Here is a 25,138-nt window from a genome sequence, read left to right as displayed (position 1 = left end):
TATGAAAACCTACGTGAAACTTAAGAGCTTGTAATTTGTGAGGGAAATGGTCCTTGCATTAGTGCGTATAACAACGTTGTTGGTATTTGCATGGAAGTAGATTATGTTGTGATAAATAGTAGTTGTGTTACTATTTATATTGGAAAGTGCAGTGTTAAAAATGGAGGTGAGAAATGAGGCTCATTGCAAGTTCCTAGGAGAGGAATAGAGGAAAATACTAACGGGGAGCCTGAGGGATGTGGAGAAATTGAAAGGGGACAGAAGAGGGCTAACAAGGTGGTTAGGTGTCTACAGCACAGGATCTACAAGAAGAGTTTGAGGGGGCTGAGCGTGTTTCATGTGGTGAAGAGAAGGCAAAGGGGTACTCTAATAGTGACCTGCAGTTACCCAAAGAATAGGCGCAAAAATTTCAGAACCACTTTTTTCTTGGTAGTAGCAGTTACTTGGTGAGGTATTATGCAGAACATTTTCATCAGGAGGAGAGACAGCCATGCAACAGGTTGCCCAGAGAGGTCATAGACTCCTTGTTCATCTTAAAAGATGCAAGTGATGTGGACTAGCGTTGGTGATAGCCCTGCCTTGAGCAGCAATTTGGACTAGATGATCACCAGAGGTCTTGTGAACAACGTTTCTGTGAGTCTATGATGTAGAGGAACCGATGGAATGGAGTGTTTCATCAAGTATATATTGTGTGAATGTTCTTGGAGGGGTATGTATCTATGAATGACCAGGAGGATGAGAACCTGAAGCGTGTGTGGAAGGGACTGAAAAGCCAGGTAGGTATAAACATGGACATGGTGGTAGTGCAGGGGCAGTGCAGGGGACTGAAATGTTAAGAAATGGTAACAGCAGGATTTTAGAGAAGAGTGGTAAGGATAAGTGAGGGAATAGGATAATTTTGTATGGTGGAGGAGGAGGAGGATGCTCCTGCCTGGGGATAGTGTTTGAAGTGGTGAAGCAGGGAGATAGGTGCCAGTTGTTGGTTGCCTTTGAAAAAAAGTATTTGAGCAGGGAATGGTGAAGGCAGTGATGTACGCAAGCCATGAGATAGATCCTTTGTGGGGATGAAGTGTTAGGGATTGGTGGAGCGAGGCAGGAACGGCAGGCACACACGGTGGGGTTGCAGGGTTATATGGTTGTAAGAGGTGGTCTGGTGGGTGGTGATAGCAGGCGGAAGTGTGTTGTGTGGTGCGTGAGGAGAGCGTGTGGTGTGTGATTGTTTTCAGGGGAGGAAGGCGTGTGAAAGCGCCTGGCAGGGTGTTGGTGTATGGGTGTTGGGAGGGCGTGGAGTTGCACTGGAGAGATTGCATGGAGCTGCCAGCTGAGGCAGCCGGGGGGTGCAGCAGCGTGAAGGAGACGTACAGGTGAATGGCATACGTACCGTACACTGATGGTGGGGAGGCGACAGGCATCACCACGTCTGGGAGGTGAGTAGGTGGGGCTGGACAGGGGCGTAGAACAGCGCGGGTATAGAGGATGTAATGTGGTAGTGTGAGGAAGGTTTGTGAATCCGGAGCAGCGCAGAGGAGGGACAGGGGGGTGGTGGGGCACGTTGGTGCCGTGAAGTGAAATGGGTCTATCGGGTGCCACGTATAGAATTGTATAGTGAAGCGGAGGGAATGTGGAGAGAGAAGACATGTGCCGTGTAGCTGTGGTAAGCGTCCCTATACAGAATAGCGTAGCTGAGGGTATCGTTGTGGATGCGAGTGATGTGTGAGGGTGGTGAAGGCTGCCTCGGTGCAGGCCTGCGGCGCCCGAGCGGGAGGAGCGCTGGGACCGGCAGGAGTGGGCTCGTTAGCCGTGACCGAGCCTGGCGGTCCCGAGGGAGAGGTGGGCCGGATTTTCATCGAGCCGAGTCCTCGCCGTGGGGCGGGGGTGCAGTGGCGACAGCCAGCCCGCCGCCGGTGCCTCACTGCCGCTTCCCGCCCGCGCAGGCCGCGGCTGCCATAGCGACGCGGAGGACGCCGGCGCCGAGGGACGGAGGAGCCCGAGGGACTACGGAGCCCGGCCATGGTGAGCGTCGGTGCGGGCGGGCGGCGGGGTGGGTGCCGGCCCGGGCTGAGCCGCCTCTCTTTCCCGCAGCCTTTCACCGAGCGCGCCTACTACCCGCCGGCGGCGGGGGGAGCCGGGGCCGGCGCCGGGCCGGCGCCGTTTCCCGCCTTCCAGTTCCGCGGCCGCCATGAGGGCCCGGACTGGCGGCGGCTGAGCGCCGTGGACGTGGGCCGGGTGTCGCGGGAGGGGGACGTGGCGGTCCTGCAGGAGCACCTGGAGCACGTCACCTTCTGCAGCGCCGAGCGGGAGCGATGCCCCCACTGCCAGGGCCCCGCCGACCCGCTGCTGCTCAAGCTGCTGCGCCTGGCCCAGCTCTGCACCGAGTACCTGCTGCACTCGCAGGAGTACCTCAGCGCCCAGCTCGGCAGCCTGGAGGAGGCCCTGCGGGCGGCCCAGGCCCAGCGCGACCAGCTGGGCAAGGAGGTGGCCCACCGCTCGCAGGAGATCAAGGGGCTCAAGGAGGAGTGCCGCCGGAGGAAGAAGATGATCAGCACCCAGCAGATGATGCTGGAGGCCCGAGCCAGCTACCACCAGGTGAGAGGAGAGGTCCTGGCGGCCCGTCACCCACACCTTGCCAGCTCCGAGTCCGCCAGGGACGGGCGGCAGAGCAGGCATGCTCTGCTGGGGTGCAGTCGCTTGCTGGGCGAGAGGCTGGAGCTGCACAGGCCGGTGACCTGCGTAAAGGGAGTGCATTGCTTGCAGTTGCTTCACTTCCCATCAGCGTTTCACAGACGTTTGGCTGGTTTCACAGATGTTTGAGAGAGTGCTACGTGATCTTTAACAAACCCTGTTTTTACTAACAAGTGGTCTTTATTCTTGGATTCACTTCTGACACATCTGAAGTGTCAGATACACGCTCATACAAAACCTGTGATAAACGTGTTACTGCTTTCTGTTGCTGCCTCTCATTGCCTATGGTCAGAAAAGACACAGGTCAAAACACATCATAACTGGTACTAAGCAGTAACATACTTGTCTGCGAGTTGTCACTTCCCTGCAGTAATGTTCTCCAGGCACAAAATTTCTACTTGTGTGTGTGACTCAGAAGTGACTCAGGCATGATGGTAAAGAGCGCTAGTGAGGTAGCTCATCCCTAACTCCACAACAATCTGTTCCATAAGGGTCTTCCCTAAAAACCTTAGCACATCGCTGTTCTGACTCTGTGTCATGGCACTCTGGCTTTTTGGGAAGGGTTTTTATGTTCTGGGTGCAATAGTTTGATTTAAACATTTTTCAGCTTCAGCATTTTTCAGCAGGAATGCAGACTGCAGCTTCAAATGTAGTCTGAAGTCTAGAGAGTACACTGGACACAGACTTAACGTGATTTCAGGCTAGCTCTTTGTGTCTATATAGTTTTCTTCCCTTTTTTTTAATTCTTGGGATACTAGCAGTCCTCATTGTTGAAATTCTCCTTTGTTATGGAATAGTTGCAGTACAGAATCAATGCAAGTTTTCTTATAGTGTGTACGATCTTATCCCACAGTATAAAACCAATTTCAGCAGGCTGGCAAAGATTAATACTGCTAAGATATCAGCTAAGTTTGCTCAAGAGTTTCTGTAAGGGAAAAGATACCTTATGTGACAAGAGTAGAGCTATGCATATGGTAGACTTCATTGGAACCTTGTCTCAATGCATGCATTTGAGTTAGTCTTAAGGACAAGCTGCTGGTGTTGAATCATTTTAAAAAGCCTTTATACCACTTACAGAGCAGTTTATCTGTCCTGTGTGGCAAAAGAAAACGGATTGCATGCATAATTTTATGTGTAAATTTAAATAATTCTCATACGGTGATTGCCAGTTAAATATTACCAAGTTTTCCCGAAATATTTGTAGGATACAACTGTCTCAGTGGAAGCTGAAGAACATGGTTGTGATCTTGGCTCATCACTAATCTTCTGTTAAATGGCATTTACAGTAAAGCAGAGATTAAAAGCTGTTTCCCATTTTTAGTTTAATTTTGCATTTCTGCCCTCCCCCTTTTTTTCCTCTCTGTTAGGAAATTCTTGTCTCTAGAAGTTATTTAGGTTCACGTGGGGAAAGTGAGTTCAAGGAGTGGCACTGAACAGTTCCTGCAGCTCCTACAGTTCCTACAGTGTTTTCAGGATTCTGAGTGTGAATGCCAGAGATAAATTAAACTCTTCCTAGGGTTCGTAAGTGCAGGGCAGCAGTGCGATCAGTAAACAATAATTGTGTGTTGTTATTTATGTGTGCTGTGATCTTGGCTGATCTGCAGTGCCCTCTATTAAGGGTTTTGCTGGTGGTGCTTAGGGGGGGTACCCTTCAGGTTTCATCCACTTAAAGTCTTGGCTGTTTAGCAAACAGGCCTGTAAATAGTGATTTGCCTTTTTTAGTGGAGGCCCATTTTATATTTAATGTAACCATGATTTGGAATTCAGATTTAATGCCTTCAACCCAACACCAATATAAGTTCAACCATGGAATACTACTATGAAATGGTACTGGTACCTAGAGATCATAAATTTAAGACTCATTGGTCAATACCTTCTTCTGAGTAATGCAAATCTAATTTTAAATAATAATGTTTAATTTTACGTTCACATGCACAATGTAGGCATAAAGTGCACGTTGTGTCTAACACCGTGAGAAGTAGTTGCAAGAATAATGTTACATAATTCAAAACCTAAATATTCCCTGTGTTAATCCTGTCTCCTGCAGTAAGAGCTTTCTTTCACTACCAGAAAGTCAAACTGACATGGAGTTTGTGCTTGAGTGGATAACGTTATTTCACAGCCAATTTAATTCCATAAATCATGTGCAATCTGTTACACTGTGAGCTCCCTCTTGGTTGGCAGCGATGCTTCGCTGCTGTACTATATCTCTTTACTTTGGTTTTATGTTAGCATTTTTTTGCATTTGTCCAAAAAAAATTTGTCTTAATAATTCATGGCTTTAGCATTTGCTGAAAGATACCTATATTTAATAGCCTACCTGACTATCAGTGGCAGTATTTTAAATATTAGATTAAATCTGGGAATTTGGTTATGGTGACAAGGTCTTGAATCTGTTAAATCAGTCTCTTACAGCTGTATCACATTAATGAGGAAAAAAGACTCAGCTGAGTATTTGTGGTTTGTTATAATATATTTATTTGAAAAAAAACCCACCTGAATTGAAAGAAAGCAGTAAAAAGCAACCCTACCTGAAGTGATTAGGGACTTTGATTCACAGCCATACCAGTATCATTGCAAAATATGTAGATGTAGCTTCTGTCCCTGTACTACCCATCTGTTTTTAATATTCTGAACATTAGTGGAATGTACTTAAAAGGTGAACAAAAAAAATATTTTAAAATGGGTAGGATCCAAGTTTGACTTAAAATATAAATAATTTTTAAAAAGTGTATTACAGGAACAGTAATTTAAACAGTTTACACTTCAGAAGGATGCCAGGTAGCATACTAATGCATATATGTACCTTTTCTTGCAAAATTGTGTATTGTTACCTTATTTTGGTTGAAATGTCTGACCTTTTTACATATCTATGATCCTTCTAGTATTGTCATCTTACAACTCACGTATACTGAAACCCATCTTTACTGGGTGTTTTCCTGACTGTACGGTGCTCTCATTTACTATGATACAAGAGTCTTAGAATGCCAGAGCTGCTAGTTGGCTGGAGTCGGTGTGTATTTTGCTGAATAGTGTTGTCTTACTTTTTCCTTGTACTTCTCTACCTATCTGTATTCATCTTGTATCTGTGGTTCGTATCTGAATTTAAACTCACTTGGTCAGAGTCTTTTTTGTTCTTAGTTTGTACAGTGCCTAGCACAATGGGATTCTTGCCCATGACCATCACTTAAGGACATAAAATAACACAAGTATATTAATAACTTTCTAGGAATCTGGCACTGTGAGAACTGTAGTCATCGTTGTTGTGAAGTGGAAGTTATTAAAGTTGCCTACTTTTGACGTCTGGACAAAATGTAATAACCTGCTAAAAACTTTAACTGCTATACTTACCAAATAGATATAACTAATAATAACTAAAATGTTTTTATCTGGTTTTTGTAGTGTCAGTTTTGTGAGAAGGCTTTTATGAACTATTCCTTTTTACAAAGTCACATGCAAAGGCGTCATCCGGAAGAATCTCAGATTGGTATGTATTTCAGTGTTATCCAAAAAATTGAGATAAATAGTTTAGAAAGGTGTAAATATAGTGAGGATGTGCAGTCCATGATTTTGTGTAACTGGGAAGAATGATTTTCACGTTCCATTTTTAGGTGGCAGATACCAATCTGTGTGAATGCAAGCAACACTGACTGACAAAACCTATTGGGTGACATATGTTTCAGTCCCTGAGAAATAATTAAGAGAAAATTTTATGCCATATTTACAGCACCTTTTCAAACTAGCATTCCCAATGAATGCTTTATTCAGTAGCAAAGTTCAGAGCATGTGTGTTATGAAGGTGTAGGTAAGATGATCAAGTTGCACTTAGGCAAATACCTTTTGTGAATGCATATGAGTTATCAGTACAGAAATAATCCAGCTCACCTGAAATCAGTTTAAATAGGATCAGGCTCTCCTGAACTAAACTGACCATAAAATATAGCAAGGAAAAGAAACTGTCAAGAATAATCTAACTTCATGTATCTATTGTAATTTTGGTTGATAATCTGACTTATGTACTTTTGTCTCTCTTCATTGAAAAATGTTTAGTTTGAAAAACGTTGCTTTCAAAGTTTGTTTCATTCGTCTCTACATGCTATCTTTCCTGTTAGGTTGCACACTTATGATTTATTGCTAAGGGCTAACAAGAATTGACAAATGGCAGTGATTAAAAATGAGTTAGGGAAAAAGGGCATGTGGGAGGGGAAAGAGTGGGAAGAACCTAGCGAGGTCTGAACTGTAGCTTGTCAGGCAAATGAAAAAGCAGGAAAAGTGAGTGGGGTCTGAGTATGCATCTGAAGAAGCATTAATGTACTGGAAGAAGAAAGAAGCTCTTGCCCACTTTGTACTTGGTAAAAATGATAGTTGAAGGAGCAGCAGAACCAGTTGAACTAATTATCATACAAATAATTAGTCGGAAATGGCTGTATGAGGGAACTACTCCATGCAGTTATTTCTGAAATAATATTCTGCATTGCGCTGTGATTCCCAGGTGACGGGCAGCTTACTAAGTTCTGGGTAAACTGATAAAATATTTCAAGATAAAAGATTTTTGTAGTTTTTGCATATTTGTAAAATGTTTTTTAGAGTGACGTTCGCCCTGACTCCTTCCAGACAAATAAGTTGTATTCCCAACGGACTCCTTACTAAAGTTATTTAGAATAAATTAAACCTAAGAGAATTAAACCACTGAGGTTCACTTTGTACTTCACACATCCTGTTTTGATCCTGTGTTGCTTAGATTCCTTTTAAATTAGATTATATAATACTTTTTCTTGTAAATATTTTGTAAGTTATTTCACATGTCAGTAATATTGATGTTTTTCAGTCTTTGAGGATGTTAGTAGTCCAGAGAACATACGTATTTAAAAGCATTTTTGGCGACTCATGATAGCAGGAAGGGGAATGGTCTATGTGAGTCACACTTCATGAAGATGTTATTGAAACACTATAGAAATGCATTTGCCGTAAGTATCACATTTCCATAAATCACAACATTTTTAATATCTGCGTCTCTTTCAAACAGAACAGAAGAGGAAAGCAAAGACAGACAAATTGCAGGATGAGATTGATAAGCTGAAAGAGCAGTTGCAGCTCACCAAGTCCCAGTTAGAGGCTGAACAACAGGCTAATATGGTCAGGTTTTCTAAGGTAATGCGTAGTAATTAATGTGAACCTTTCAAAAGAATGAGTATTTTGGACTGTGTTCACTCATTTTGAATAAAAATGTATCCACCGCTTGCCTGTCTGGCAGCCATGGTGCTTGGGCATTAGAGCATAGCCCTCCCTCGCCTCCCATAATTTTGAACATCCACTTTCTCCTTACTTTCATTTTAGACATAATTTAAATGAATGCTTTAGACAACACTCCTGTTAGCACTTGCCATTTCATAAGATGTGTGGCTTGTCATCGAAGCAGATAAAATTGCCTTGCTGTGGTGAAATGTAAGCTATTTTTGACATTATGATATTTTGTGATGATTAAGCGTTTCATAGATATGACTATGATTTTCCATGTGACTTTATAAACTGAGTAGGATTTATTCTTTGCTGTGGAGAACTTTACTGCCTAACAGAGGTGTAAAGCAGTTCAAGGGAGAGAGACTGAGAAGAAACAAAGCAATCTGGAGCTTTTATGTTGGTCTTCAAGTCCTTAGGAGTTGGCTGACCGGAGAGCCAGAGCAGAAAGTAGTCTTAGCTACTGCTGTGTGAATAAAATGATCTTAAAACAGAACAATTTAAAAGCAGTAATTATCTATTTATAATCACATGCAAGGCTTTGTTTAGGATGATATTGCATCTTGTAAGTACGCTTACTGGCTCATAAAGAGAAAAAAGAATCTCTAACTTACCTGTTTAATCTTTTTTTATAGCATAATAATTTCAGATCACCTCACAGTTTTCGTTTCTGTTGAAATAAACATAGTCAGGTAATTTGCTTTTGAAATAGGGATGGAAAGTTTTTTTATGGGGGAGGGGCTTTGCACTTCAATTCTTGGCATAAGAGAGAAGATACATCTAATGATTGAGTTAAATGCTGATCTTTGTGTTGCAGTTTGCCCTGTATCTCATTCAAGAGCAGTGTTTTGTGGTTGTTAACGCAACCTGTAAGAACCTTCTCCCAATATTCAGAACTTCTAAATGGCTTTCCTACTGGAGTTTGAGGACCTTCAAACATGAAACCAACCATTACATTTGGAAACAAACACTACATTTTGAACTTAAAGGGAATAAACAAAACATGGCTATCAGTAATTTTCTTCCTTGTTTTCAGAGGAAAACCTGATCTTCTGTAAAACTTTGAGTGTTTCTTTCCCTGAACACAGCTTCAGACTGTCCTTTCTTCAGTCCTTTTGTTCCCCTCTTCTTGGGACCATTCAGCTTCCTGGGTTTTTCCATTTTCAAAAGTACAGAAAGACTAAATGAAGAGCATGGGTAGAGTTTCACTTAGGAGTGCAAGCACTGTCAGAATAATGGGCTTTGGCCCTATGTGTCTCAGTTTTAAGAGGTACACCTATAACATATTTCTCCTGCCCCTGAAGCATTGTTTTTCTTATGAGATGGAGTATTCATAACAGTGCAGCATAAATTTTTTGGTGCCTTAGGGGCTTATTTTGAAGTCACTTGTCTTAGCTGAGACTCCTAACTACGAGGGGACTGCCTGAAATGTCCTGAAGCTACTGCCTGCAGTGTTACACAACAAGAAACTTTCAAAGCTTCTGTGTTTTTCTGGGATGTCAGCGAAGATAGAAATGTGAAGTGTGACTGGTTGCAGTTTGTCTGCCATGATTGACATGCCCTGTCAATTCAGGTATCATCATGTTGTTGTCTTTTTATTGAAAGAGCAGAAGATCTTGCCCCTTTGTTTTTTTTAGGAGAACTACTACTGGAGGGAATTTGGATAAAAACTATCTTGCTTCCAGTTCTTGCTCTCTTCTACTCCTTCAAGGTGAAAGGATACAGAAGATCATGTTCTTCATAGGTGTACAATGATTGCTTGTTATAGTTAGTTAGAGAACAAATTCAGAGTGAATGCTGTGATGGAAAGATGTAGGGGCTTGCCTAAAAAGTGTGTATGTTGTGGGCAGTGAAATGCAGGACTTTGAACAAGTTGAGGACTGTACAGAAATGAGTGAGTGGGTAATGGAATGGTAAAAGTAATTTAACAGATAAAGTGGGGTAAATGTATATGGGGAAAAACTAATTCTAACTTAATCTACAAAGTGATGGGTTCTGAGCTGACTGTTACAACTGAAGGGCAAGATCTTAAGGTTGTGATACATAGCTCCAGGAAAATGTCAGCCCAGTGGTTAGTAGCAGCCAGCAAAGACAACCAAATATTTTAAGTTATTCTGAAAAATCACTGTGCAGGCCACAGCCTAAATACTGTGTGTAGGTCTAGTCCCTTCATCTCAAAAAGGTATGATAGAATTAAATATCCTGGAGGTATTTAAAAGATGTGTAGATGTGGCACTTAAGGACATGGTTTAGTGGTGGACTTGGCAGTGTTAGGTTTACGGTTGGACTCTGTGCTCTTAAAGGTCTTTACAGGCATCAGTATCTCACCCTCCATCCCCACCAAGCTGTTGTCTCTTTTCAGACTGACAACTCTTAGCATGAGCAGCCACTTTAAATACAGACTGTGAAGTCATGAGTTACACAGAGTGAATAGGTATCAATCATTCACTCTCTTTTCCAGTTCAGGACCTAGCACCCATCAAATGAACCTAGCAGGAGCCAGATCCAAATAGAAAAAAAAAATGCTTGGCTCCTCATGCAACTTGTAGTAAACCTGTGGAGGTCATTGGCAAAAGGTGTTGCAGTTGCTAAAAGCTGACGCAGCCACAGGGAACGACAGCAAAAGTACATGAGGAGAAATGTATCAAAGGTTACTAAGTTTACCAAACTGTAACAGGCTGAGGAAGTCCTCTGAGGTGAAAGCAGTTGGAGGCTATTAAGGAGAACGTGCATGTTTTCTTGCCCTGTTATTTTCCTTTCCCATCTATACACTTACGGCCTCTGTGAGAAACAGGATGCTGAACTAGGTGGACCTTTGATATGACCCAGTAAGGTCATTCATGTGTTATTCAATGAAAAATAATGAACTACCATAACTTCCTGAAGTGTCCTTGTTTTGCTACCAAAATGTTTAGTTTGCTACCCCAGAATTCTTCAGAAACTGGTGGTTTTTTTCATGTTTTTCAGTCTCACATTGTTGAAAGTGACTGCTTCCCACACATAGTTTGGGTGGTTGAATGAGTATTGCGCATGGGGAAAAATAACAAATAATGTTTCTAAAATAATTTCAGGAATGTGAACAGCAGAAATCAAAAGAAGAAGAAATTCTACAATCATTTCATAAATGGAAAGAAGAGGAAAAAGAGAAATTGGCTGACGAAATAGAAAAAGTGAAAGAGATGTTTATGAAAGAGCTTAAGGAGTTATCATCAAGAAATTCAACATTAGAAAATGTAAGTGATTTAGTTTTTCCAACATTTTAAGGCATGAATCCCTTACAGCAGATGGTAGTGAACTTCACTGTAGTCATCTTACAGGGTTGTCCTTCAAAATTCTAAGAATAATCATTGCATATAGCCATAATTTATCTTTGTATACTGGTACTTTATTAGCATAATTTCAGTTCTCTTTTTAATAGCATTGTTTGGGTGAATGAATTAAGCCTTCAGTAACTATGTCAGTTTTTGTTTTTTACTCCTTAGCTTTTGAGTGTCTGTTTACAGATCAGAAGATGTTGTCATTATTGCTGTCCGTTAGGTATCCTTATGTTAGTATTCTTATAACTGGTTTGGAGGGGACTAACCTCTGCATTATAGTCCTGACAGTGGAACTGCATGTGTTTTCATTACTTGCTCTGGAAATGCTTTCCAGAGTTTTGACTAGAAAGAGAATTTAAAAGTACAGGTTGGTCAGAAACCAACTATGTACGGCATTACAAGAGCAGCTTCTATTTTGTACCTGCTAGTTCCTGTGTATATATTTGCAAGGTATATTTATGATAGGTGTATATGTTAATTATTACATGAAAACTGATAAATGCTGAACTCATGAGAAATATAGGAAGCGTCTGATGCAGTCTCTGTGTAGTTATGTTTAGAGTAAATTTTGTATTAAATGGCAGTTTTATAAAACAAAATCTGGATATATATTTGGGTCTTCATTTTTTTCCCCTGCCTTTTAGCAACTGTTAGAATTACAGAAGTCCAATATGCAGCAAAAATCCAATTTAGGGACGCTGAAAGACAGCCAAGAATTTACAGAAGAGAAACCTCAGAGTCCTCAGGATTATCACAATGTGGTTAAACTTCTTGAAAAACAGGTAACATTGTAACTTAATGTATTGCCTTTGACTGGCTGCTTGTGTTCTTTTCATTTTGGTACATCTCTGACCAGTATTTTAAATCCGTAAGTAAAATTCTCATTCCTCTCAATGCCTAAAATAGCTCGTTTTAAAGTTTTAACGCTATTTAGTACAATCTCTATAATGGAAATCAAGGAATTATTTCCCTTATCCTTTATAAATAAATTGTTATTTATTTATTGATATTCTGTTATTCTTTATTATTAAATATATTAAGCTTTACCAAGTATGGTTGGAGTTCAGTTGCAGAAGGCTCTAATGAACCATTTATGTCTGCTGATCTGTGAGGCCACTTATGGAAAAATTGGAATTTTCCGTTTTCCAAGATGAAAAAAAAAATGTTAAGAAACTTTCTGTCAGGATTTGCCAGCCTGTGGCTTTTGAGTCGTATGAAACACTTGAGCCTGTCAGGTGCAGCTTCTGTACCAGGACTGTATCATCTGACCAGCACAGGTGCTGTCGCAGTGCAAAGCTGTTGGACAATCCAAGTCCCACCTATAGGACAGATTGAGCTAGAAAGGGCCACTGAGGCCAAGGTTGTTGCAATGCTCTAAGGCTCACCTGCGTGTCCAGGTTGTTCCTATTAAAAAAAAAAAAAAAAGGAGTTGTGAGGCCTTTGGAAATACCCACAAACCTTTAATCTTTGACACTTTGAGACGCACGTTATATATTTCCTAGTTCTTGGGATGTGAAAGTCCTTGTATACTGCTGGTATCACCCAGAAGTTTGGTCACTTCTGCTCAAAGATGGGGAAAATTTATTGAATTTCACTTTGTGTTTTTTTATTTCATCAAAGAAAATGTGGTTCACTCTAAAACTCATACATTAATACTCTTTTTTATCGTCATTATGCAAAATACATTGTTAATGAGTTCTTGAAATGACATTGTGGGGAAAAGTCCCCACTCTTACTACTGTTATTGTTAATACACAGAGATGTGTCAAAATACTTGTGTATTTCTCACTCACAGTTACTATATACACAAATCGAACAAATATGTAGTCTCTAGAGTAGTTGGTAAGAAAACACACTCAGATGTATAAAACATGCTGATGACTGTTCTAGGTCTTAAATACGGGGTTACTCAAGTTTCATATCATCAATAATCTCTTCAGTGTTTATGCTTTATTTAGAAAAATAAAGCTGCATATATTGAACTAAATGGTAATGCGCTATTAACAGGAATTAATACTGATTTACTCTCTGCAGGAAAGTAAATGGACATCTAGAATACAAGCCCTTCGTCATGACCATGAGACAGAAAAGTCCCTGGTAAGTGGCACAGCAAACCACTTAAACTAAAAGGAGACTTCTTTCTCATTTTGTTATACTTTTAGTAGTTCTTGATATGGTATTATACGTCTGTTGGATTAGAAAGCCCACATGTCAAGGGTTTATAAGAGTGTGTCCTCTTAGATGTATTTATTATGTCTATTTCTGTTATGCTAGATCTTGAAGTTTCAGTTAAGGCCAGAGCTGAAACAGAATTTATCATTTAAGAATCTGACAGATGCCTGAAAGTGTATCTCTGTTTTGAAGAGCTCACAACTAATTCTGTGAGCACTGTATTATACAGTGTTTTCTGTGTTATGTGAATATGCTGGATAGTTGAGATAAATGTGTAGCTTTCATCTACCCGGTACCTTCTGCTACCATGGACCTACGGCACATGTCTCAATCTTCTTTTTTCTTTTCTATCACTTCTCTGCTGCTTTTTCTGTTGTAGCTTTCTAATGCAGAACCTGTTCAGCTTTTCCAGGAAAAAACAACATCATGGCATTTGATTTTGCATCAGTTTATATATTTTACTATACAAAGCTTTATTCCTCAGATTTTTTTATGTCTGCATTTCTTTTTAATCTCTTTCCTGCTTTGTTTCTCTTGCTTCTTTTCCTGTCATTTTCCTTTCGTCTGCGTGACCATGTAAGAACTGAGCAAATCATAGTGGTCTGACCAATGCTTCTTCTCCTCTGGCAAGAAAGCAGTGGGGAGGAACCATGGAACGTTCCCCAAAAAGGATGTAGTTAATGATACACCCACATACAGTGCAAGAATAGAATAAGGGAGGAGTAATGTAAGTATTACTTTTGGGATGGTGCACCTAAAATATTGTTCCCTTTCTTCTACATTCAGAGCTAATATATTAGGTTTATCATGCAAATTCACATCTCATCACCATAAAATACCATTATTTGACACTATTTGTAACTAAAACATTTTTATAGAGTTGTATGCTTTTTCTGCAATCTTACTTTTAGGCAATCTCAGCAATGTGTTTGTATGTCCCTTGGTTTGTATTGAAATTTAGGTAGTCTTCCTTGTGTGAATCAAAAGTGATCCAGGCAGCTGTTTTGTAATATATGCAAGTCCCAATGAAATCATAGGAGACATTACGTTTTTGCTGAAGAAAAAGGTGTTAAAAATATTTAAGCATGACATTTGCTTGTGTAAACTTTATTGTATTAAAATATTTTATATAATATTAATATGAAGTTACTTTTCTTTTGATTGCTTTCTAGCTACTGTCACAGATTGAGAAGCTTAAATCATCAGTGAGAGAAGACCTGAATAAAAATAATACCTTTTACAAGAGGAGGATAGAAGAATTGGGGCAGAGGCTTCAGGAACAGAATGATCTGATTATTACTCAGAAGAAGCAGGTCTATTTTGTGAAGCACCCTATGTTTCAGAGAACACAGGACATAGATAAGCATTTGGTCTTCGATATATCTCTGGCTGTATAGTTAATATTCCAAATTTGTAGTATTTGTAGTATTGCTGTAGTATTTTGGTTATACTTTGGAAATTATGTTGATAAAGAAGAATAGGTCTGGAAAAGAGACACCTGAGTGTAAAGCAGGAATTAAAACACAATTTACCAAATGTTTTGAATAAGTTGAACACGAAGTTAAAAGATAACTAGGTCACAGTCACCAAAGACCTCTACAGATAAAAAATTTCTGTTAGTGAACTGGATTTAATCCGCTGCAAAATAATCATGGTGAAATCTAGTGTTTGAAATCTGAAAATACATGACTTCTCACACTAAAAATAAAGTATCGTATTTATCACTGTGAGAATAACTAATTAAAGTACTACCATATGAAATTTAACAGAGCAAGTGCCGGATTCTCCACCTGGAATGGGGTGATCCTGGTTATATGTACAAACTGGGGGACGAGAGGCTGGAGAGCAGCCCCACGGAAAGAGATTTGGTGGTTTGGGCTGATGGCAAGTTGAATACGAGCCGACAGTGTGCCCTGGCAGCCAGAAGGGCCAGCCGTGTCCTGGGGTGCATCCAGCACAGCGCAGCTAGCTGGTTGAGGGAAGTGGTTGTCCCACTCTGCGCTGCACTGGTGCAGCCCCACCTCGTGTGCTGTGTGCAGTTTTGGGCGCCCCAATATAAAAGGATATCAAACTATTAGAGTGTGTCCAGAGGAGGGCGACCAAGATGGTGAAAGGCTTCGAGGGCCAGACTTTCAAGGAGCGGCTGAGGGCACTTGGTTTGTTCTGCTTGGAGAAGGCTGAGTGGTAACCTCATCGCAGGCTACAGCTTCCTCAAGGTGGGCAGTGGAGGGAAAGTGCTGATCTCCTCTCTCTCTGGTGATCAGTGATAGGACACAAGGAAATGGAATGAAGCTGCATCAGTGGAAGTTCAGACTGAACATTAGGAAAAGGTTATTCACCAAGAGGGTGGTCAGTCGCTGGAAGAGGCTCCCCAAGGCCATGGCACCAAGCCTGTCAGAGTTCAAGGAGCGTCTGGATGGCGCTCTTGGTCATATGGTTTAGTTTTAGGTAGTCCTCTGAGGAGCATGGAGTTGGACTCAATGATCCTTATAGGTCCCTTCCAACTTGAGATATTCTATGATTTTATTAATTTGTTTGGAAATGAATTGTGTTTTCTTAAAAATGTGCTTTTGTTCAAACATAACTAGATTTTTGAGGTGATTAGTGGGTGAAGGTCTAGGTGGTCTGGAGTTTAGACTACAGTATGATTATGCTGTCCTTACAACCTATTCCTCTACTAGATGGTGCGTTCTTTACAAATCAACATCTGATTTTACATGTGTTTCTTGAGATTAATGTTAAACCTATACTTAAGTGCTTAAAGAATTGGAAAGACAAATAATAGCTTTTAAATATCCACCTAAATGAATTTGATAGCTGGAGCAATAGAGGACTTAATCCTAGACAAATCAGTTCTAATAAGTGACCTTTTAAAACAAAACAGTATGACCACAGATATAAAATAGAGGGATCTGAGTTTGGTGTTTGTGAAATGCAGTTGTGAAGATCTGCATTCTCAGTATCTGGAAACTGGAAGGGCTTGAGAAATAGTTAACGCTTTTGTAGAATCCAGACTGAATGGACAATGAATTGAGGCACTACTGGCTATATCCAAATGGGTAAATAAAAGAGGACTGGGGTCCAATATCTTGTGCCAGCTCCAGCTGACATTCACTGTATGTCTATATGGTTAGGTTTTAGCTTCCATTTTGGGAATTGGAGTGCAGAACATTGTTGTCATGATATGGGATTCACAAGTTTCCTGTTTTCTTTAGATTGAATTACGGCCAGCTTGTTTCCTCTGCGCCCTCAGTTTTGTTCAGTGCGTGTCTTAGGTGTCAAATAGACAAAACTGTAGAGCAGCCAGGAGAACTGTTCATATATTTAAAATCAATGTGTAGTTAAGTGTGTTGTTGGAGTGGAGCTAGACTTGCAATATTGAACATGAATTGCTGAGGCAGAAAGTATTGAAACTGTAAGTGCTAATGTGGCCCATAAGCCCACTTTCATTTCACTTTATAGCTTGTAATAACAGGGTGTACAAAGCGTGAGTTCACGTAAGACAACAAACGGAAGTAAGTCTTTAACATTCATTAAGCATGAATGAAATATGCATTAGGCAGCAGAATAGAGTTCCACAAAAGTAGTATTTTCCTCCCCAAATCATAAATAATATTTTCTGGTATGGAATAGTACTGAAACTAGGTATTTTGTACTAAACGTGCATTTCTCTATATTGATCATTTACATTTTTAACTATTCATGTATCTGTCTTTTCTCCTTTAGATAAAAGAATTGTCCACAAGATCAGTTGCAAGCATTAAACCATATGATGGTAAGTACAAACTGTAAGAAAAAGCAGATCTTGTTTCTGATTTCAGCAGCTTGGCTGAAACAAATGCTATAATACATTAAAAAATATAGACGCCAACTTTACTAATTAAGTCTTGAAATCAAATCAGTACCGGCAATCTATTTGTGTTTCACAGAGTGCCTACCTGTTTCCATGCCATGATTTTCAGAGCTCATGTTTTGCAGCTGTAAGGACTTCTAATGTACAAAGTTTATTGCCTGAGTAGTGAAGAGATGTGAAATATAGCAATTGTATTTTGTGTTATGTAAACAACTTCTGGCTTTGCTTTATGAAGTGGAATTTTAATTGTTTTTTCATGCTTGACTATCCTTAGGCTGCAGAACTCACAAAAGGGAAAATACTGAAAGAGTGGACAAAACTGATGAATTTTTCAGTTAAGATACAGATGTTCAAAGACTTTAAGGACTCTGATATTTTTGTCTGTGCAATGCTTTAATATCTGAAGTCCATTACAAATAGCTAAACCTGATAATAGCATTTTGGGAGGCACTCCTGCACCACAAACACCCGTATAGCGGATGCTGCAGTTGCAGTGACTTGAAGTAAGTTTCCTGCAATAGATGATGACAGCTGGATTAATTCTAATCCCAGTTTAGAAACCATCTTGCTTTATTAGCACGACATTGGCTTCAACTGAATCTAACAGCAGGGAGTAGGTTAGTCTGAGGGGAGCACAGTAATAGTACGGCTGTGTGGCTTTTCAGCTGGAGCTGGTCATATTCAGCCACACTGAAGCACAGACCGTGGCACACAAGTGAACTTGCTCCTAAGCCCCAAGCTGATCTGCGAAATGTAGAACTGAAGTGATAACTCACTCCAAGGCTATACATAGGGTTTGCACTAATTGATATGAAGTGCGGATGCAGCAGATCCTCTTTGGGGAATACAAGTGTCAGTCAGGCTAGACTTGACTAAACAGCTTTGGGCCAAGGCTTCTTCCCTGAGACACAAAGACAACATACAGACATGACCAAAGAGGTGATCTGACCAGTGCAGGTTCACATTCCAGTTCACTGACAATTTAATTACTAGTTTCTTTTCCTGGTTCTAGAAGTATTAAAAACGTTAAGCGTATCTAGAGATGTATTTTACGTTGTGAAGGACCAATGTTTACTATGTAAACCATTTGTCTACAATAATGTGCCAGAAATTGCATTATTTATAAATATGATTAACTGTTGCAACATTTGTGGATCTGTATAAGTCTGTTACTATTTACTATAATACATTTACATTATTTTTTACTTTTATGCTATTTTAGTGAACACTGCTGTAGAGCACCTTGAAGAATGTAAACCAAGTGTACCAGTGATGCATGGTAAGTCTTTTTGGTAGGTCCAGATCCAGTACTTTCAAATCTAACACTTATGACTTCCCAAATGTGTTACTTGTCAAATCATAGCTGTAAGAATAGCTATAGTGAAAGAATGTAATCTGAATTGCTTTGCCGTATGTCAGCATTGAGAATTCCTATGAAATAATTGCAAAGATAGACTATTGAAAAGAATTAAATGGAAACCTAAATAAAATAATTTGAGAATATTTCCTAGTAGGTGTACAGTTTTGGAGCACTTTAAGGTAAATTAAAGTAATTGAGGAAATAAAATGATGTTTTCTTCTAGAAAACATGCTTATTTTCTGGTAGATGCAATACTCGATAGGTATGTGTGTAAACTGGAATTCATATAGAGAAAAATGTGGAGGTTTTTTTTTACAAGTCTTGAAATATTGTGTTTTTCGTGTGACTTCAGATGTGAAGGAGGAAAAATACAGAAGACACAATTGCAAGAGACAGCTGGTCTGAATAGTTCTTCTAGAGTATATCTGTAGTTACAAATAGATCATCATTTAGTTATTTTAACTTGTGGCCTTGTGATATTGTTTAGTAGTGGGGGGAAGCGATGAACCTCCATTTATATTGTTTGGTGCTTTGTGAAAATACTTTTCACTTTTTTCTCATTATGCAAAGTAATGGAGAGTATTGTTCCATACCAATAATCTACAGTCAGCTAATTCTTTACTTTCATTTCAAGTAGGAAAGTAGTAGGAAGAATGAACTTTGAGCGAGTAAAATGTTTAAACCATTTTATAAATTATTTATGGAACTGAAATTGAATAATTATTTTTATTATTATTATTGTTGTTATTTCTCTCAGTTTTAAAACCTGTCAAGGGGAGAGTAAATGGAATTTGTCTAAGAAAAATGTACAGAATTTTTATTTTTCAACAAATTAAAAAAGTTCTGAAAAGGCATGTGGGGAGAAGGAGCAGCGTACAATAGAAGCTTCAGATAACTTGATGAGGAGTGAAAAACTGATGAATATAAAGTGTTGATTTCAAAAATACTTGTGTCAATGATTAGTAAACTAAGGAAAAAGACATTTTTATTATATGGTAAAATTATTTTAACAATACAGGGATTTCTTACTAACCTAAGCAAGGTAGCTGTTCATTGGTAGAAGCTTTTTAAGTGAAACTATGTAGATGAAATGTTGTTGTATGAAGAAAAGTAATAATATATTAAATACAGATTATGAATAACAGTATTTTAAATAGTCCAATTTTTTGTTTTCATTCAGACCAGCTTCATTGCATCAACACAGTAGTGCTGGTTCTAGCTAAGAGATCTCACAGCAAGTAGCTTAGCCATTGGCCTGAATTTAAGAAACAAGTTTTATGAAGAATAATGCTGATAAGGGCTTACACACCAAGCTTGTCAAGCATGGCTTTCTTAGTGCATTTACTTTCATTTGGACTGAGGAGGAAAACAGTTCTGTGAACAATAGTATTTTTTATATTCTGACAATTTATATCAGCTCATTCAGATCTTTCCTGCTTTCTTGATGCTCGAAATACGCAGTTTGTGACACCTTATGAAACTTCTCAAGATAGAAAAGGCTGTTCCTGCCATTGATATGCAAAAGGGTCACTATCAGTTTATTATGAAACCTCAAAGAAGGTGTTTCCTTCAGATTCCTTTGCTGATGATTATTTTATTTATCTCTGCAGGTCTCTCTGTCTGTCCCCTTTCTTCCCTTCTGGATTTTTTGTAAACTTTCCCTAATTTCTGGATTTAAAGGTTAGCAGAAATTATAGTGTCTTTCCCAAAATTTTGATGGCTCTTCAAGGGATTGACTTACATGCTGAATTAAGACATCATGGCTGCATCTTATGCCATTATGAAAATGAAAATGCTTGCTGGTAACTTCTGTACACAAATTTATTTAGCACAGAGCATCTTTGAAATCACAAGAGCTATAGTTTTCCTACCAAATGATTGCCTGCGTATGGAATATCTTCCTTTTCTTTCTTTTTTTCTGTTTGAAAGAAAATGAATTCTGGAAAAGGCTCTCTTATGTGAACACAAGTACACTTTTCAGAGTTGCTTGGAAGCTTTTGCATCCTAAGATTGGTTCTGCACATCTTAAATACGTACTATAAAAAGATACCCAAATTACAAATGAAATATCTTAGGTGTAAAGTAGTGGAATAACTGTGTTAGCTTGGTGCTTTTGTGTTCATGTTCCTGATTTCTCGGGAGAGCTAATAGCCTGCCTTAAATGCCATCCTGGCTGACCATTCTTCTCTCAGTTTCTGAGCTAGCCGTAGGGTTTTGTGCAGATAGAACTTAAGTCCTATCTTCAAAGCTTACTTAAGTCTTACAGAAAGGCAATGGATTAATTATGATTTTTTAAAATCATATTTTAAAATCAAACTATGGCTCCTATATTACTCTTGAAATGCTGATACTTGTTCAATATTTAGTCTTCGTTAGGTCAATAATAGTAGGTGGAATTGAAGACAGTAGTTAAAAAGCAAAGCTATTAATTAGATGGTCCATTAAAACCTATGACTCAGTCTTCAAACATGTTGTGGACTAAGGCCCCACTATTAGGGACATAACTGAAGCATCTGAGGAAAACTTAGTCAAAGTAGTCTTCCTGGACAATTAACAGAGAAAAGGGCCACCTTCAGAGTTTGGTTCAGCTGAACTAAGATCTGAATGGCTCTTTGAAGTTGCCTATGTCTCTTCGTTGACTGTAGGAGGAGTCTGAGATGACTAGGCTCCTAACTTAGAGGCCTCAGGTAAGTGTCAAAAATTTATCATATTTAAGAGTATTGGTTTAAAAATAATATTTATGCTGCTTATGTGCAGTATATGGCTTCCCATTGATTAGCTAGGAGAAAAATATATGAAGTGCATCGATTCAAAGATGATGGTCAAAATCACAGGTACCACAGATTAAGTCTGGCAGCTCTTTGGATGTGAAATTTGAGTATAAATTAAAGGAGTAAATAATTACTATAGCCATGGCTTACATTCCTTACATCTTTAAGAAGTGCAGCAACTTAGAGCAAACAAATTTTATGTTTCATCATTGATTTTCATATTGCAAGTGCAAAGTACTTACTTTAGGTGATCCTCCGCTACAGATAATTGTAACACTTCTGTTCAGGCTAAAAGTACTTTACCATTTCATACTTCAGAGTAAATAGACAGGCTTTCTCCTTTAAATATTTGCCAGAAGACTACTTTTCCAGTAGTACTGTCAGAATACCGGGTTTTTTTAAAACTAGTGGATAAGAACAGACAAATAATATATGGTATGCTTGAAATATACACAGCCTGAATTATTGTTAGATATATTTTCCTATTGCACCTGCATAGAAATTGTCTTCAAATATAATCTAAAACTGATGCTTAATGATTTGTCACAGTCTGCCAGACACATAATTTTTCAGTAGTATAATTATCCACTGAAGAAATGAAAGCAACCTCTACTTCTGATACATCTCATCTATCTCTCCACATGTATTAGCTGGCAGAAAAGATATTCTGGAAGATGTGGGATGACACACATGTCATTGTGGAGGTCATCTTAAGGTTGCTGGCCTTAGTGATGGCTAGTATTTATATGGCTGAGTTCAGGCCAGTGAGATAATATATACGAGTAGCTTTCATTAAGACTGGTGTTGGTAGCAGCAATTTAGCTAGATTCAAGCCTGAGGCTGACAGGAATGGTTCTTACCAGGATAAAGCTAGGATTGGGTTTTGGACTGAGGTTGGTTGATGACATACAGTGAGGATGTGTCCAGGATTTGCCACTGGGCTAGGTGCGGGATTTATCAATGGTACTGTTTGGTTAGGGTCAGGTGTGGGATTGTTGGGGAGGACCAAATGAATTAGGTTTGGAGTTAAGGTGGTTTGTGCCAGCAAAAGGTGATCTATGGCAGGATCTGCAAAGGGCTGGTATCACCCAGAGACATCTGGCTATTTCTGAGCCAAGGTTTTACAGGCATCACTGAGCCTGGGTTAGGCTTAGGCAGATATCGAAGGGCAAATGAGAGTTATAGTTAAGAGGATCAGTTAAGCAAGGTAGCAGCAGCAGAGCCTAACTGAATAGGTTTAAGTATGAAGTTGAAATTTATTTCATAGCCAAGAAAGGGGTGGAGATGAGAGCCAGTTGTGTCAATGAACAAAATATAACTGAGGTTGCATCTCAACTGCAAGACTGATGTAATCTCCAGTTCTCCCAGTACTCTAGTATTCCAAAGCAGGTGATCTGCTGGAGCACAACATGCCTCCTGCCTTGCATCAGCCTACTGGGATCCAATTCCACTAAGGCAAGGGCACAGTTTGGGTGTTCATCTGGAATGCGGACCAGAGGAGTAACTAGGAGCAAGTAATTGGTCCTAATAACTCCAAAAGGTGTGAGTCCAAAAGGGAAGATTACAGTCTGTCTAGGTTCAACACTCAGGCTAGGATGAAAGCTAAGAGGAAGATCCTGGCCAGCAAGGTCTGATGTTGAAGATGCTGATGTAGAGCGGTAACTACTAGGGTCAGCTGAACTAGATTTAGGGCTGATAATTGACAGGAAGGTAACTGGCTCTGCTTAAGTTAGAAGTTGTGGTGATTACTTGTTTAAGGCTAACATGGGATTGTGGCTTGGTGAGATTTGGGGCAAAAAGGCCTGATGAACTAGAGAAGGTTATATTAATTCAGAGTAGTTAACATTTCAGTCTGCATCAGCAGGCTTGTTTTAGTTAGCAAAGACTGCTTTGTACAGATTTGGGCTTTAGCTGGGTAGTCAGTCTTAAATGATTGCTGAAAATAAGCTTGCTAACATTTAGATGCTGCTGATTTCAAGGATGTGCACTGAGGTAAGAGTTGAGTCAGACAGCTAGAAGCAGCACATCTCTGGTAAATGTAAGGACAGGGCTTCATATGGGGGTGATACCAACGCTTGTCTATAAAGCAGAGAAGTGGTGAACCAAGCTGCTTCTTCTTACACTGGATTCCAATGTGTTGTATAATGAATATCTCTTAGAATAAGCATACAGGAAAGAAAAAGAAAAGGCCCATTTACATTGGAGAAGTTGGGGTTTCCAGGTGTTGCACCTCCCCCACGTTCTAGCATTCAATCTCTGTCATCATGCAGTGAATGAGAATATTATATATAGCAAGTAATACATTTTGGTTTTGCTCTTGCAATATTATTTTACTGATCTTACCTTCTCTGTTTCTAGTACACTGAGGAAGAGAAGCATGTACCTTTATGCCAGATCAGCAGACTGTTTTCAGGTCTGAGTTCTGGGGACTGGGCTTTTCCTGTTAAATTAAGTTACTTGAATAGGACTTGTGCAGAGATGAGTCAGCTCCTTTAAGCAGATTGTATTTGAGTAAAGTACAGGAAAAACAAGTATAGATTCAATCCAATTACACAGCAACTGGCTAACTGTAGTAGGTCCAGCCAAGAAACTCGGAGGCCCAATGCCTGTGCAGCTGAATTAAATCTCCTAGCTCATCGCTCACCTGTGCTTCCGGCTCTGTCCTCCAAAACAGGCTTGCTGTAGGCTTTTGGGAATGATTCCAAACTGTGCCTGAACATTGTTTTGGGGGATGTTAGCTGGTGCAGGGCAACAGTGTGCCAGGAACAGCCTTAGGAGTTCAGTAGTGAGAAGGATCATCTTCCAGTGCCTGGGAATGCTCTGGCCACTGCTAAATTTTACAGCCTTAGAGACTGAAAGACCAGAAGCCTATTTGTCAGTTGGTCTCTGAGAGTTTTGCTTTTCAGTATTTCCATAAAATATATTGACATTTGCATCTTGTTAGCAACCTGTGATGATGTAAGAAGCGTTTTTTTTAGAACTTCTTATTTAGTGCAACTTACATGGGAGCAAATCTTAAGTCTTGTAACCTGCTTGGAAAAGCAGGTGAGAGGCTGAATAGAACCGCAAGTATGGAGAGCATGGAGAGAGCAGCAGCCATACCCAAGCATTTACAACACCAGTTTTAGTCCCCTTCACATAGGGAATAATGGAGATGTGACAGTGTCGGTTGGCTCCAAGTGCTCATTTCATTGTGATTACCCATCACAGTGCATCCATGTTTGTACCTAATTGCACGAGAAGTGCTGAAGAGCAGGCATCTTTACTGTAATGTCACTTCCTTCCCTTCTACCCATACAGTGTTACAACCACTTACAGTGCCAAAGGTTTCTTGTGAAGGCTGGGGCAAATATATGTTGGCCGAAAATATTGGCCAATAAATTGTTTTCTCCTACAGTGCCAGTAGTTGAATGCTGAAAGCATAGTTTGCACATTTATCTGTTCTTATCATAAACTGTAGAATAAAATTCTAGTTTTCATTGAAATAAATTTATTTATGGAAGGTGAATATTAACATTGTAAAAACCTGAATTTTTATTAGTCTACATATAAGCATTTTCATGCATCTCTTACCTCTGAAGGCTATAAAGATGTAAATAAACTGTACTCTGGCTTCCTGACAGCCTATAGAATGTTAATTTCAATTTGTTTAGGAAGCTGTTTTCAGCAGAGGACATTTCAAGATTTCTTTAAAGCACTTTATAATACTGAATCTCACTATATTGGAGTGATTGACAATTTAAAA

General features: G+C 39.6%; 1 protein-coding gene across 4 annotated transcripts in view; it reads left to right on the top strand.

The window, feature by feature from the left end:
• DZIP1 (DAZ interacting zinc finger protein 1) overlaps positions 1-25,138 on the top strand; it is a 41,773-nt gene that overhangs the window by 3,222 nt on the left and 13,413 nt on the right. For 2 of the 4 annotated variants that reach the window (XM_075089683.1, XM_075089711.1), the window contains exons 2-11: positions 1,935-2,013; positions 2,083-2,586; positions 6,085-6,169; positions 7,709-7,833; positions 10,992-11,153; positions 11,882-12,019; positions 13,272-13,334; positions 14,582-14,722; positions 17,136-17,184; positions 18,485-18,541. In XM_075089683.1, coding sequence (XP_074945784.1) covers positions 2,011-2,013; positions 2,083-2,586; positions 6,085-6,169; positions 7,709-7,833; positions 10,992-11,153; positions 11,882-12,019; positions 13,272-13,334; positions 14,582-14,722; positions 17,136-17,184; positions 18,485-18,541 — 1,327 coding nt within the window. In that variant the 5' untranslated portion in view covers positions 1,935-2,010. Of the gene's footprint in view, positions 1-1,357; positions 1,428-1,934; positions 2,014-2,082; positions 2,587-6,084; positions 6,170-7,708; positions 7,834-10,991; positions 11,154-11,881; positions 12,020-13,271; positions 13,335-14,581; positions 14,723-17,135; positions 17,185-18,484; positions 18,542-25,138 lie in introns of those variants that run through there. The other 2 variants (XM_075089692.1, XM_075089700.1) reach the window with 2 other exon arrangements.

This window comes from Phalacrocorax aristotelis, chromosome 1, assembly GCF_949628215.1.
Source record: "Phalacrocorax aristotelis chromosome 1, bGulAri2.1, whole genome shotgun sequence".
Taxonomy (NCBI): Eukaryota; Metazoa; Chordata; class Aves; order Suliformes; family Phalacrocoracidae; genus Phalacrocorax; species Phalacrocorax aristotelis.
This window is presented reverse-complemented; position numbering and strand designations above follow the sequence as displayed.